The sequence below is a fragment of the Tyto alba genome, unplaced genomic scaffold, assembly GCF_018691265.1.
Source record: "Tyto alba isolate M040663 unplaced genomic scaffold, T.alba_DEE_v4.0 Super-Scaffold_16, whole genome shotgun sequence".
Taxonomy (NCBI): Eukaryota; Metazoa; Chordata; class Aves; order Strigiformes; family Tytonidae; genus Tyto; species Tyto alba.
Genome location: NW_024881278.1, coordinates 282,238 through 294,571, shown reverse-complemented (window position 1 = coordinate 294,571; position 12,334 = coordinate 282,238). Strand labels below are relative to the sequence as shown.

Sequence of the window (12,334 nt, the reverse complement as noted above, 5' to 3'; positions counted from 1 at the left end):
CCCATCCACTTCTATGGATCTGACTCACAAGGGCCACCCAATGTTCCCCCTGGACATCTGTCAGCAGACCTAGAAAGTTAGGTGACAGGAAAGAAGGGCTCATAAGTGTCTGTGCTTGCAGGGAAGAAGGCTCACTCCTCTCCAGGAATATGTCCCAGGCTCTGCAAGGTAGCAAGTGAAAGAGGTCAGGCCTCAATCACGGGTATCTTTGATCCCTCCTGCTATCCTTATCTTCCTTCTTCACAGTTTCATCCTCCTCTTCTGTTCCAATCTTGAGTCCTCCTGCTCCTTGTTCCAAACAAGCTCAGCAAGCCTCCTTCCTTCAAGAAAGGCCATCCTAGGCCCTCTGCAATTTCAGTCTCTTCAACACTCCCAATATGTCACCTTATCCAGGCAACTCCTTTCTGCTGGGCCTCACCACCAGTTGATGTACTCCCAAATCCACCACAAAGAAACACAGATTCAATTTTTTTTACTGTGAGTATATTACTTCTATGCAATCTCAAAAACTTGCACATATAAGCACAGGTATTTTGAAGATTCAGGCTCAAAGCAGAAAATAACAAGAATGGAAACGTAAGATGTTACCAGACTCACAAACAAGGAGGTTAAAGAGGTTCTGTGAGTCTATGTAAGAGGAAGACAGATCGAAGATTGGGAGGTTGTTGAGAAAAATAACCCCAGATCAGTATAATGAAATCTGAGATTTTCACCTTGAAGTGACAAGAATTTTATTGCAAAAACACATTAATCAAAAGTGGCAAACAAAGATCTTATGCTGGACAGAGCCAAAATATCTGTCCGTTTTAATTTACACACTGTGCAAAGCATGGTCATGTATTTTGTCAGCAGTGGCAGAAAAATTAGTAAAAGAAAATAAGCAAACCTGCATGAAACAAAGAGCCTTCATCTGTCACCACTTTTTAAGCCTTACTGGAATTTTCTTTATGAAAAATGAAATTTGATAGAATTACTTAGGTTTAAATGCTTTAAAAGGACAAAAGCTTTGTTTTGATTTAGTTTACTACTGTGCTGCCTATTAGCACTTATTTGACTATGATTCTGATTGGATATACTTTTTGCTTTATCTAGATTGTTAACTTTCTTCTATGCCGTTTAAAGATTGCTGCTTTTCACTCCAAATATGGGGTGAAGTAATCCATTGCTTGGGAAATTCCTTCTTTTGCACTCTTGACCAATAAATACTGAGAGTTAGCTTTTAAAAAGCCCAACACACTTTTCCTTTACCTTTTATTTCAAATATATCCAGAAGTTATAATTTTATAAACCTTCCAGCTACATATTTAATACAAAACCGTGAGCAAATGCTATATGTATCCTGCAAAGTCTCCAGTGAGCTGTTATACTTTATCAGAACAACCAATATAACTATTTATTTTTTAAAGCCAAACATAAAGGTATTTTTCAACAAAACAGGAATCTTATTAGTTATGGGTTCCTACTGGGAAGATCAGATTAGCATTAATTACTAAATGATGCAACAACTGTCTTAATAAAAGCTGTTACCTCTCTTGCACCCCTAAAGTAACCCAACAACTTTATGAATCTACATCAATATTTTCATTTAACATACGTACAATGTTGGTTAGTTAATTAACATTCTTTTTACATCAGATAATATTCATACAGAATAAATCTGACTAGACAGATATTTTCCAAGAGAATCTTTATTATCTACAGCCAATAAGAATGAGAAGAGGTCGATAATCTTGGTATTAAGTTAAAGATGCAACCCCATATTATTCTGCATTGAGCCTCAGGTTACCAATGACCCATTCCTGAACCAACACAATTGTGTACAAGACAGAGTGCTATTTGCTAGCAATGATCACTTTGGAAAAGCGGTAATATAGGGAATAATTACCAGTACTTCTCAACAGCCTGGTAATATTAAATGAAGCGGTCACATAGAAAGGCAAGTCACACCTTCAGGTAAATCACATGTGTAAAGTAATCAATGACTAAAAACAGTATAGAGATTTCCTCAAAGCAAAGACAAAGTTGGTGGTAAGGCCATGGTATGAAACAAATTCCCCAGGAATGATCAAATCTACAATACCTTCTGCAGTTTAAATTTCAAAACCTGGTATTTATTTTCTGCAGAATTTTATTATTAATTGTTACTGTAACTTTGACAGTCTTATGTTTCTAATTTGTTCTGTAGGCCTGAGCTGTACTGGAAATCTATTTTTAGGTATTCAGTCCTTCAAAAAACAAAACTGAATGCGTACAGTGAACCAACAAATCACAGTTACTTCCTACATTTGCTGATCCTGAAATTGAGTGAGAAACAAGACCATGTGAAGTGACAAAATTAAGACTTTAAATCCGCAAAGTGCTGGTGAAGGAACTCTGAATTTGAAAGAACACAAATCACCTCTGGACCACTAACATATCAAACACAAAGGCACATACACATCTCTTTCTCAGTAAAATGATTAAACAATTCCTATCACATTGCTTCATAAAAAGTATTAATTTTAAAAAGAGCCTAGTGTTACCTCATGCATATGCTATGCTGCTAATGCCTTTATTTCATTGAAAAGTGCTTTCTTTAATTTCTTTGGCTAGTTAAACATTTGATGTGTTGAATATCAGAAATAGTAAGTTTTATTTATATATATTTTTTTAAACATGCTAAATATAATTCTTCCCTGGTGAATGACTGAGGGTTTACTGTGCATTACTGCTATACAATCACTGCTCCCCTCTTCCCTTGTATTTCAGTTCTCTATGCATTTTGACTGTGGATGTCCACTTGGCACAAACAGCACTATTTCATATCCATGTAATAGAACATCACTACCCTAACTAGCTACGGTAAGGCCTCAACGCAACAGGCAATTGAACACGGGATTGTTAAACTGCCTCCTAGCAATAAAAGTGAACATATCGTTTTCTGAATTGTATTTGCCAAGGCAGAAAATACCCAAAACATACAGGGCAGGAAAAGAAAGATCAAAAAACACATCCCAAGCCCTTAGGCACTTTTCCCCCCCATTTCCACTTACTTTCTGCTGATCAGAAGGACCAAGAATATTTTCATTACCTGAATGAAGCATGAAGACTCTGAAATCCAGCACTGATAGCTAATGTAACTCTAAAAACACATTGTAACTAAGTAGGATAGGAGTTTTTATGGCTTGTAACAAAGGAAAAGCACATGTATGCATGTGTAGTAAAGAGAAAAATTACTTAAAACAAAGAAAAAGGCTCCGGGCAAAGTCCTCTGTTTTCTGTGTTGATCTCCTTAATGCAATCTTTTCCTAAGAATATTTTTGTTTTTCTGCCACAAATAATTAACTAACACAGAACAGCTACACTGAAACATTACATTCCTAAAATTGTTACCAAAAACTATTACAAATTATAAAACACAGAATATATTTATAAGCCAAAACAAAACATAACCACAACCAAGTTATTTAAATAGGAACAAATGTATAAATATATCTGGCAAATACAACAGTGCAGATTGAATGGTAACTGCAAACCTGTTACTGAATTCTTTACTAAAGAAGTCTAAAATGAATGCTACATTCATAACAACTGAAATCAAATGTACGTTGGAACCTGAGATATCAAAGTTCTGTTCAACTCCTCTGTCACCTTCTAAAACAGTAGAATTCAGCATTTTTCACTGTTTGTTAAATACTCCAGACTAAATTCAATAAAGTTCAATGCAGAAACATTTAACTTTCCCCCTAATACAAAGAAAAAAAAAATCACTAGCTATACCGTTACAAATCAGCATGATGCAGACTAGGACCAGGTGGAATGCATCCAAGGTGCTGAGGTAGCTGGCCAACATTATTATGAGACCACTCTCTAACAAAAAAAAGAAAAAAAAAGAGGAGAGAGGCCGAGGGAGGCCAAAACCAGAATGGGCTGCTGGTCAGAGGAACCTCAACAAGCTGGAGGAGTAGGCAACAAAACCCCATGAGGTTTATCATAGCCAACTGAAAAGTCCTGCAGCTAGGACAGACCAAACACACACACAAGAGGAAGCTGACAGCAAGCTGGCTGGGGGCAGGAAGGGCAATCTGCAGAAAGGTTTAGAGGTCCCAGAAGACAAGTGCATCAGCAGCACATACTTGTGGTATAGGTGGCCAACCACAGTGAAGCCAGACGGGGTTACCCCCTCTATTTGGCACTTGGAAGGCCACATCTGCATGTGGTGGCCAGTTCTGAGCTTCTCAGGACAAAGACGTTGACAGATTCAAGGGAAGTCAGCATAAGGCTCCAAGTAACTCCTGACTTCACCTATCCGACAGGGCGTCACAGAGAAGACAGAGCTAGATTCTTCTCAGATGCACAGTGAAAAGACAAGAGGCAACAGGCACAAATGCCAGCAGTGCAGACTTCAGCCATAAAGAACCAAATCCTCCTCATGGGAGAAGTGCGGCGCTGGAACAGGGCCTAGAGATGCTCAGTTGTCGCCGTTCTGGGATGGAGCCAAACTTCAACTGGACAAGTCCAAAGTCATCTCTGGATGTAGCTTAGAAGCTGCCCCTGTTTTAAGCAGGAGTAAGCTAGAGATCTCCAGGAGTTCCCTTCCCACCTCATCTTTTTTTGGGGCATTCTTTGACGGTATTTATAACTTAACAAGGCATGCAGTTCAGTCTACTGTGTATGAACTGGAATTGTATTTCAGCTAGGTGTCAAATTTTTAAAAGGTAGCATGCATGGTAACTGCGTAAGCTGCCATATGATCCATTCAGTTGTACAAAATGCTAGGTGATACTAAAAGATAGATAGTAAAAATACTCTCACTCTTCAGATTTGCTTTCAGCCTCAACTGTATACCTTTTATGCCTCATGTTGCCCAAAATAGGCCTCAATTTATCTTTTTTTTTTTTTTTTTATGCAGTATCTTAGAGATGCATAGCTCTGCAAAAGAGTTGTTGCTCATAAGGTATTTTATAAAACCAACAGAACACCATGGGAAAGAGCGCAACAGTAGCAGGTGATATATTATGCTTGTGAAAAAGTATAATCCGTTCCTCTTGATGACATTTGAAAAATCCACATATCACTTCACACTGAACATATCTGAAGCCAATACTGTCAGAGCAGGAGAGGGGAGTGGGGGAAGGAGACAGACAGAGAGGAAGTCTGATTAGTATGCCCTGGTCCACAACAGAAGAATGAACCAAGTAATAAATATTTCTTCTAATTTCCATAAGGATTAGGTCTTACTGAAAAAAAATCTCACAAATGGGTGAAGCACTACCACCAAATCAGAATTCTCCTCTTTGATTCACAATGAGCACATGAGGTTGTGAAGAAAGCAATGAAACACAGAAAGTGCTCTTGATTGACTTTAAAAACCCTCTCACAATTGTGACAACAGTAGTACTTTATTATAAACTTTATCATAATAATAATTTTTGAAGAGTGTACTGAACAGCACAGGGCAAGATATGTGACAACACTGAAAGTAACCTGGAAAAGAAAGATTTTTAAAAGCATTAAACTGAAAAGACAGAACCAAAAGCAAACCAAATAAAAAAAACAACCTACACTCCCAAACCCAGAGCAATTGCCGAGGATGGAAGTGGTCCCACCATATATGGAGAAATGTAAGCTACTGATCTCAAAACAATTTGCAAAACGTTTTTATCATCAAGTAATACAGCAAGTTCCTGCCAAGAATGGGGAAGCCAGTCCAAGCTCTCAGTAACTATGGTATTGGCAGATTCAAGTCACACCAAGCCAACTGATTACAAAACAAACAAACAAATCATAACAACAAAACCACAACATACCCATTTTCCATTCCCCATTCCCACTTCCCATTCCCGTTTTCCATTTTCCCCTCATTGCACTTATATTAAACATATCACAAATTAAAGAAAGTTAGCAGAATAATGCTCTTCACCTAGTACATGTTTCTTTTTTTTCCAACAGTATATGATGATGTCCAATATTGAAAAGCATTACTTTTCTAATTACCTAGTGCCTAAAGAGCAGAGAAATAAGAAAACTCACTTTCTAGAGTAATTTCTACACTGCAGTGCTAACAAATAAAATTCTTTATCAGTGCAGTAAGAGAAAATATGAAAAATGTATCAAGACTATAAATGGTGCCAAATGCCATTGAAAACACTTATGACCCCACCTTACTTTATTTGTGTTAAGTATATATTCATTCTGTAACAGAAAATTACCCTCTGGAGAATTCAGATACTTACATTTATATAATTTTATAGTCTTCCATGAGACTATTTAAAGGAACTACCAGACATAAATATGAAGAGAATGTCCCTTCTATTTTTAATCACCCTCCAAAAAATTAACAAGTTATGCATTATAAGGCAGTTAAATGACAAAATTAGAATGACTATATAATACAGAGTCCCTTCTAGAAAAGTGATTCAACTAAACATGAATACAGTTTAAATACTTTCAATACTGCACATGGTAAGAATTCCTTGCTAAACTACAAAAAAGACACATACAGACTAGTCCTTATATTGAATGGCTTTTACACAGATGAAAACACCAGTACAACGGGACAAAACATGAGCTTTGAAAAATGAAAGCAAATGTAAAACTAACACTGACAAAAAAAGGCATAAGATGAAAAGTACCAGGTTAGATCTTGCAGTGTAGTATATTTCTTCTGAATTGTCCAAAAAATTGCTACTGTCAGGCTGTTCATTAGATAGAGATCAAGAAACTCAAGTTATTTACATTGTGACTGAAAGCCAGGTATACATAAAGGGAAATTTTCTTACTAAAGGGAAGTTACTAGTTGAAACTCAAATCACATTAAGACAGTTCTGGGGATGGGGGGTAAAACACAGCTAAGGGTACGGTCACATTACCAAGCACTACCGAATTACACCAAAATAGATAGATTATTTTTCATCACCTGAGCTGTGGTAATGAGCAACAAGCTGTCTCGGTAAGAGGCAAGTATGTACCAGTTCAAAATCTCAGTGCACCCCCGACAGTAACTCATCATGCTGCAGTGGTCCAGTCCCTTGTCTTGTGCACTCATACCCGTAAGTAAATTAGCATAAAGTTTAAACATGCTTTGCAGAAGCTTAAGGGTCAAAAGAACTGTTTTAACGAAAAGGGATCCACAATGTTATTGTGGGAGAAAGACAGGGATCTCTTGCTTCCACTTCCATTTAAAAGACTTTCTCTCCCAGAGCATGTGGATTGTTATAAACTTCTCCTTCTGCCTGCTTTGTGCTAAGGCTCTTTGCTAGAGCATCTATTATTAGATTAGATCTCATGCTTGCATTTAACACGCCAATTTAAAGTGTCCGCTGGATCTATATTTAATGACAAAATATGTTTTTTCTTTGGTCTCTAGACCAAACACCATCGTTTTCAAAATCATAGTTAAGTTTTATCTGGAAAGGACATATCAGGTCTGCATGCTTCATTCTGATACAAGCAGTGGAGCAGTTAATTTCCGCCTTCAGAAAAATCCAAACAGCCAGTTACAGATCTTCCTAATAGACAGGGACATGAGGCAAATTCTTCGGACAGGTTTCAATATTCAAACTCTGACAGGTACAGACAATACTAACAGATTTCCTTATCAGCAGAACTAATCTGGATCATTCAAGTCCCTTCTTGGAGCAGCAAGAGCTTCTGAGATTCCGAAGAGCAAAGGTCCTGAGTGCTACCACACAAGGTAGGAAAAGACTCAATTCCTCCCTTCCAAAAACACCTGCCAAAAGAGATCTCAAAAGCTGTGCTTTAATCCCTGCAGAAAATCTCTCTCCCCTGTTTAGCAGCTCAGGTTCCTAAGGTGCAACGAAAATCTCTCTGTCCTATGAAGTTGGTTGTTAACTGGTTTATATAGTCAGTGACTGATAAAACAATAAAGAAATTTAAAACTTATTTTTAAAACTTCAGCTTCTCTGTTAACATCTTTCTGCAATTATGATTCTGTGTGTGTATAAATAAATAAAATTCTTAAGGAGAAAAAGCTTTATAATTTGAACTCTACTATGCTACCAATTTATTTTTCTTTAAAATCCAGACAAAGGGAAGCAAAGCCAAGATAACCTGGAATCTGTTCAAAAATCATTTTGAGGTAACTGATGAGTTTATGGTAGAAACACTGAATTCATTACCATATTTAATAAACACCTGTATAACTAGGGCTCCTAAATGATGTTGCTATGCAGTTATGTCAAAGTCTAAATAACATACCCGAAATAATTGCCTAAATCCTATGTGCGATTTGGTAAACTATTCTCTGTCTCGAACAGACACTAGAAACTGCAGAGTACCTGTACAGCCAGTTGTTGAGGAAGGACAAGATTATATACAAGCTCATTACATCCAGAGCCAGCTGACCCACTACCAAAGGACATGGCAGCAGGAAGGAGATTTTAGTACAACTACAGAGCAGTACAAGGAAATCTGTGTCAAAAATACCACTCACATGTGGTTTGTAGGCTAGAAGAGGAAATACATTGCTAGGTACACACCCTTCCTGAAACCAACTGTCCCTCCCACCTACATGCTAAGCCAACTTTTTCACCTTAACATCTGCCTCAGAAAAACAAAGGGATCACAGAAGTCTGCAGTAAGGAAGCAAAGCAGGGTTCTTTTTAACCAGGAATGTAAAGAAACTGCCCAAGTGCACAAATGTGGAAAGCAACAGTCCCCGTGAAAGAGAGGAAGCTACTGCAATGATGTAGGTGAGACAGCACAGATGCCTTTTCCCTCACTGCTTGAGTTCTCATACCCCTTGTACTGATGGGTCCATTGGAAGAAAACATTGGCAATATACCTTTAAAGAATACATCAACTGCCAGACTCAGCGTGACTCAGTTGTGATGCAAGACCACAGAAAGACTGTTTGCATGGGAAAATAACAACCCCACAAAAATCCAATTTTTTAGAATGCAGCACACTTCTTTCCCAGACTCTCAATTTTATTATTTCCACTATCAATCACTGTCCATACAAACACAAGGGAGAGAAACATTTGAGTATACACAGTAATTCTACAGTTAAAAATAACTCAATAAATAAAGGGAATTATATACTTGGCAATGAGGTATAATGGATCGAGGAAACCCACAAGACAATGGGCTGTTGCTTAGCACATATTTCATACCTGACAGAGCCCACAAATAAAAGGTCTTGCTGCATGCATATATGTAGTGGCACCAAAAAATTTAGGACCAGTATGTTAGAACTTGTCAGAAAAAACACTGCAAAGCTTAGCAGTGCTAAGAAAATATCCTACACATCTTGAATTTCTCTTCCTCCATAGATATTTGCAGGGAATAATGCGCAGAGCACAGCCCATGCTGCTTGTTACTCACAAATTCATGATGCGGCTCTGTCTCTTTCCTCAGGGGTGGATCAAATTTTACTTGACCAACTAAAGAGGAGAAAAGGAAAACAAGAATTTAAATTGGACTGTAGTTAGACAAAATTTATCTACAAAGGCTAATAAAAAAAGTCCAGTTTAATGAATGTATCATATCCCCACTGATGGAAATTTCTGACACATGGACATATCCAACTTATGCCTGCTAGAAACTAACGGGCACAGAAAATACTCTTCGACCACAAAGGCAGCACAATCACCATTTGCCCCACCTATTCATTAGAAGGATTAGGAAAACCATTCAGCAAATAGGGAAGTGAAATGCCCTGTTTAGAGGAACAATACAGCTATAGTTTATAGAAAAAACACATCTATTGTGAATTCACTCTTGGATCTGTTCTTCTGGGACATTCACTAGCACTAAAGAGACTTGAATGAAGTTTGCAGAGAGCTAATCACATCCTCTATGACAGCTCTTTGGCAGATACCCATTAACACTCCTCCCCTCAATTCTAGCTTAAGAAAAGTCAACTAAAACTTCAAGTATTACTCTAATTCAAGCAAAATAATTACTATGATTTGGGGATAGAGTCTGCTTTTAGTGGCCAGTATTCAACCTTCCTCCTTTCCCGATTTCACGTGACTGTTTCAATTCAAAAGCAAAAATTACAAGATACTAAATTAAGGAAGAAAAACCTTCCTTTGCCATTTTGTTACCTAGCCGAATCCGGCATCACAACGAATATCCTTGCTGAAGTGGCATATGAAGCTATACTGATCAGCTCTCAGAAGAGCTCAGGCTGCATCCTGTTCAATTAAGATGAAGCAATAGTGAGATTTGCTGAAGTGCTGACAAAAGGTGTATTCAAATATTTTATACTACTGTTTCTTTCGCATAGTCACCTAGAATCTATATCTGTAAGTGAAACATAATAAATTTTTATTTTCCTATATACCACTAAAAATGTTTCTATATATGCCAGATACTCAGAATACTAGTTGAAATAAGTGAATATTAATGATTATTTTAAGAATAATTCATGTTGTCACATTACACATGCTTACAGTTTATTTCAGAGCGTGTCTTTTCTTCTCTCACATTTCTACTTGTCGAATGAATTCTATGAGGCACTAGAAGAGGCTAGAAGAGAAAAATAAACTACTTCAATACCAAAATATACTCACTTGAAACCCAGTATCATGTACCTAGTTTTTAGCAGGTTTCTTCAGCATATCAGAAAAGAAAGAAAGAAATCAAGCAGAAGCTAAAAATAATGATTGCATGTATGTTTTTCTACATTAAATTTAGAATTATTTGGAGATCTTTTATCTGTAGAGTGTCTTCAACTTCAGAATAAAGGTTTTTTAAACACAGGATGTGAGCAAATAAAGACAATGCCGGACAGCATTTGTCTTTGCTCAGGTAACTTTACTTTTTGTGCCTTTCAGTTTAAGGGTATTGGTAGTTTCCAAAATAAGTAGCAAGACTAAATCTGACTTACTGGCAGCATTTCCTTCATTTATATACCCCTGCCATTTTCCCAGCTACTAACTTAAGCTGATTTCTAAAAAGTCACCAGCTAGTTTCTTTAAGGAGATGAGAAGTTAGCCTGAGGTTTTCAGAGTTGAACAGAAGAGAGTATTCCTGGTACTCTTGTGCTGTGTGGCAAGAACAATGCCATCATTTCTACAAATTCATCTTCATAGTTGTGTTCCACTTCTGTTCTTTCCCTGGATTTCCACTTACTTCTCTACAGAATGCAGTGTCATGAACTTTAAGACTTTTCTTCACCCCTGTTGGATTTTCTCTCTTCTTTCTACATCCACTACTACAGATTCTCTTAGAAACTATAGCTTAAGGTTTCTTAACAAGAGTACAAGACCAGATGACTACTGTATACAATCAGGCCCCCAAATCAGCAACACGAATCCTAACAGTGTGCTCTCACTATGTACTCTGCAATTAAATCTTACTCTTCAGAAAAAGTTTCATTCTCCATTATGTCAGCCCAAGTAATCTCTGAAAAGTGGATGTTTGCTACATTTCTGTGTTGAATATGTGGCAGCAAAACAATTTTTAATTAAGGCAATCTGACACAATAGTGTCAGAAATCTGATTTGCTGATATGTTAGCTTTGCTTTTATATATATTAATTATAATCTTCACTTTTGACTACGAAGTGATGACAGAGTTAGAGAACTTCTACTGCTGTAACTATCACGGAGTCGCAAATAGCTCAGCAACTGTTCATCCCTGAAATATTATCTGAAAACATGATTTCCCTTCTCCCCTTTTTATCACACACTACTTCCTTGCTTTATTTTAAGATCCAACATATATGTACATAGTGTTTCACCTCCCATTTATGTTCACTTTGGTCTTCTTTGAAGAGACCTACAGATTGTGGGTATGTATTTTCTCACATATCTCACAGGCAGTTTTTAGTTTCTTGTAACTTATGCCAACCTTCCCCTTCCTCAGTTCTGGTTTGTCTACTGTGCATTCTTTTGAGCTTTAAAAACAGTTTGCTATAGCTCAGGATGTGTTTCAAGGTTTGATCTGGTTTTCCACTTCAGTATTTCAAACATGTAAGAGCTAAAAGGTTGCTTATTTATAATTTTCTGTTAAGAGGCATTGCCCACTTGTCCATGATGCATGCCTATCTGTAAAGGCAAGCACCAGGAGCTCAACTGTAGTGGGGTGGGAGGTACTTTTGCCTTTGCAGTGATATTGTGTGAATTCCTTGCATCCTGCCACATATGTTTGTAGTGCACAACAGCCAGAGACTGTCCTTACACCTCCTTCTCCGTGACCAGAGAATTATTGGCAGGAGTCAAATCCTCATCTCTCAGTCAGGAGGACAAAGTCCTCAAGTCACCCTGAAAGACCTACGCTAATGACAATCTAATACAAACAGCTGACATCTGAGCTGTGCAAGAGGACAAAGGAATGTAGGTTAACTTCTCGACACAAATGCCATTTGGGCACAGTTTTATTCA

General features: G+C 37.4%; 1 protein-coding gene across 3 annotated transcripts in view; it reads right to left on the bottom strand.

Moving 5' to 3' along the window:
- The window catches only part of MAP4K3 (mitogen-activated protein kinase kinase kinase kinase 3), an 84,852-nt gene that overhangs the window by 36,788 nt on the left and 35,730 nt on the right, over positions 1-12,334 (bottom strand). For 2 of the 3 annotated variants that reach the window (XM_042789282.1, XM_042789281.1), the window contains exons 13-15: positions 10,400-10,475; positions 9,327-9,385; positions 6,615-6,677 (exon numbers count right to left, since the gene is read on the bottom strand). In XM_042789282.1, the coding sequence (XP_042645216.1) occupies positions 6,615-6,677; positions 9,327-9,385; positions 10,400-10,475 (198 nt within the window). The remainder of the gene's footprint in view (positions 1-6,614; positions 6,678-9,326; positions 9,386-10,399; positions 10,476-12,334) is intronic. The other variant, XM_042789283.1, reaches the window with a different exon arrangement.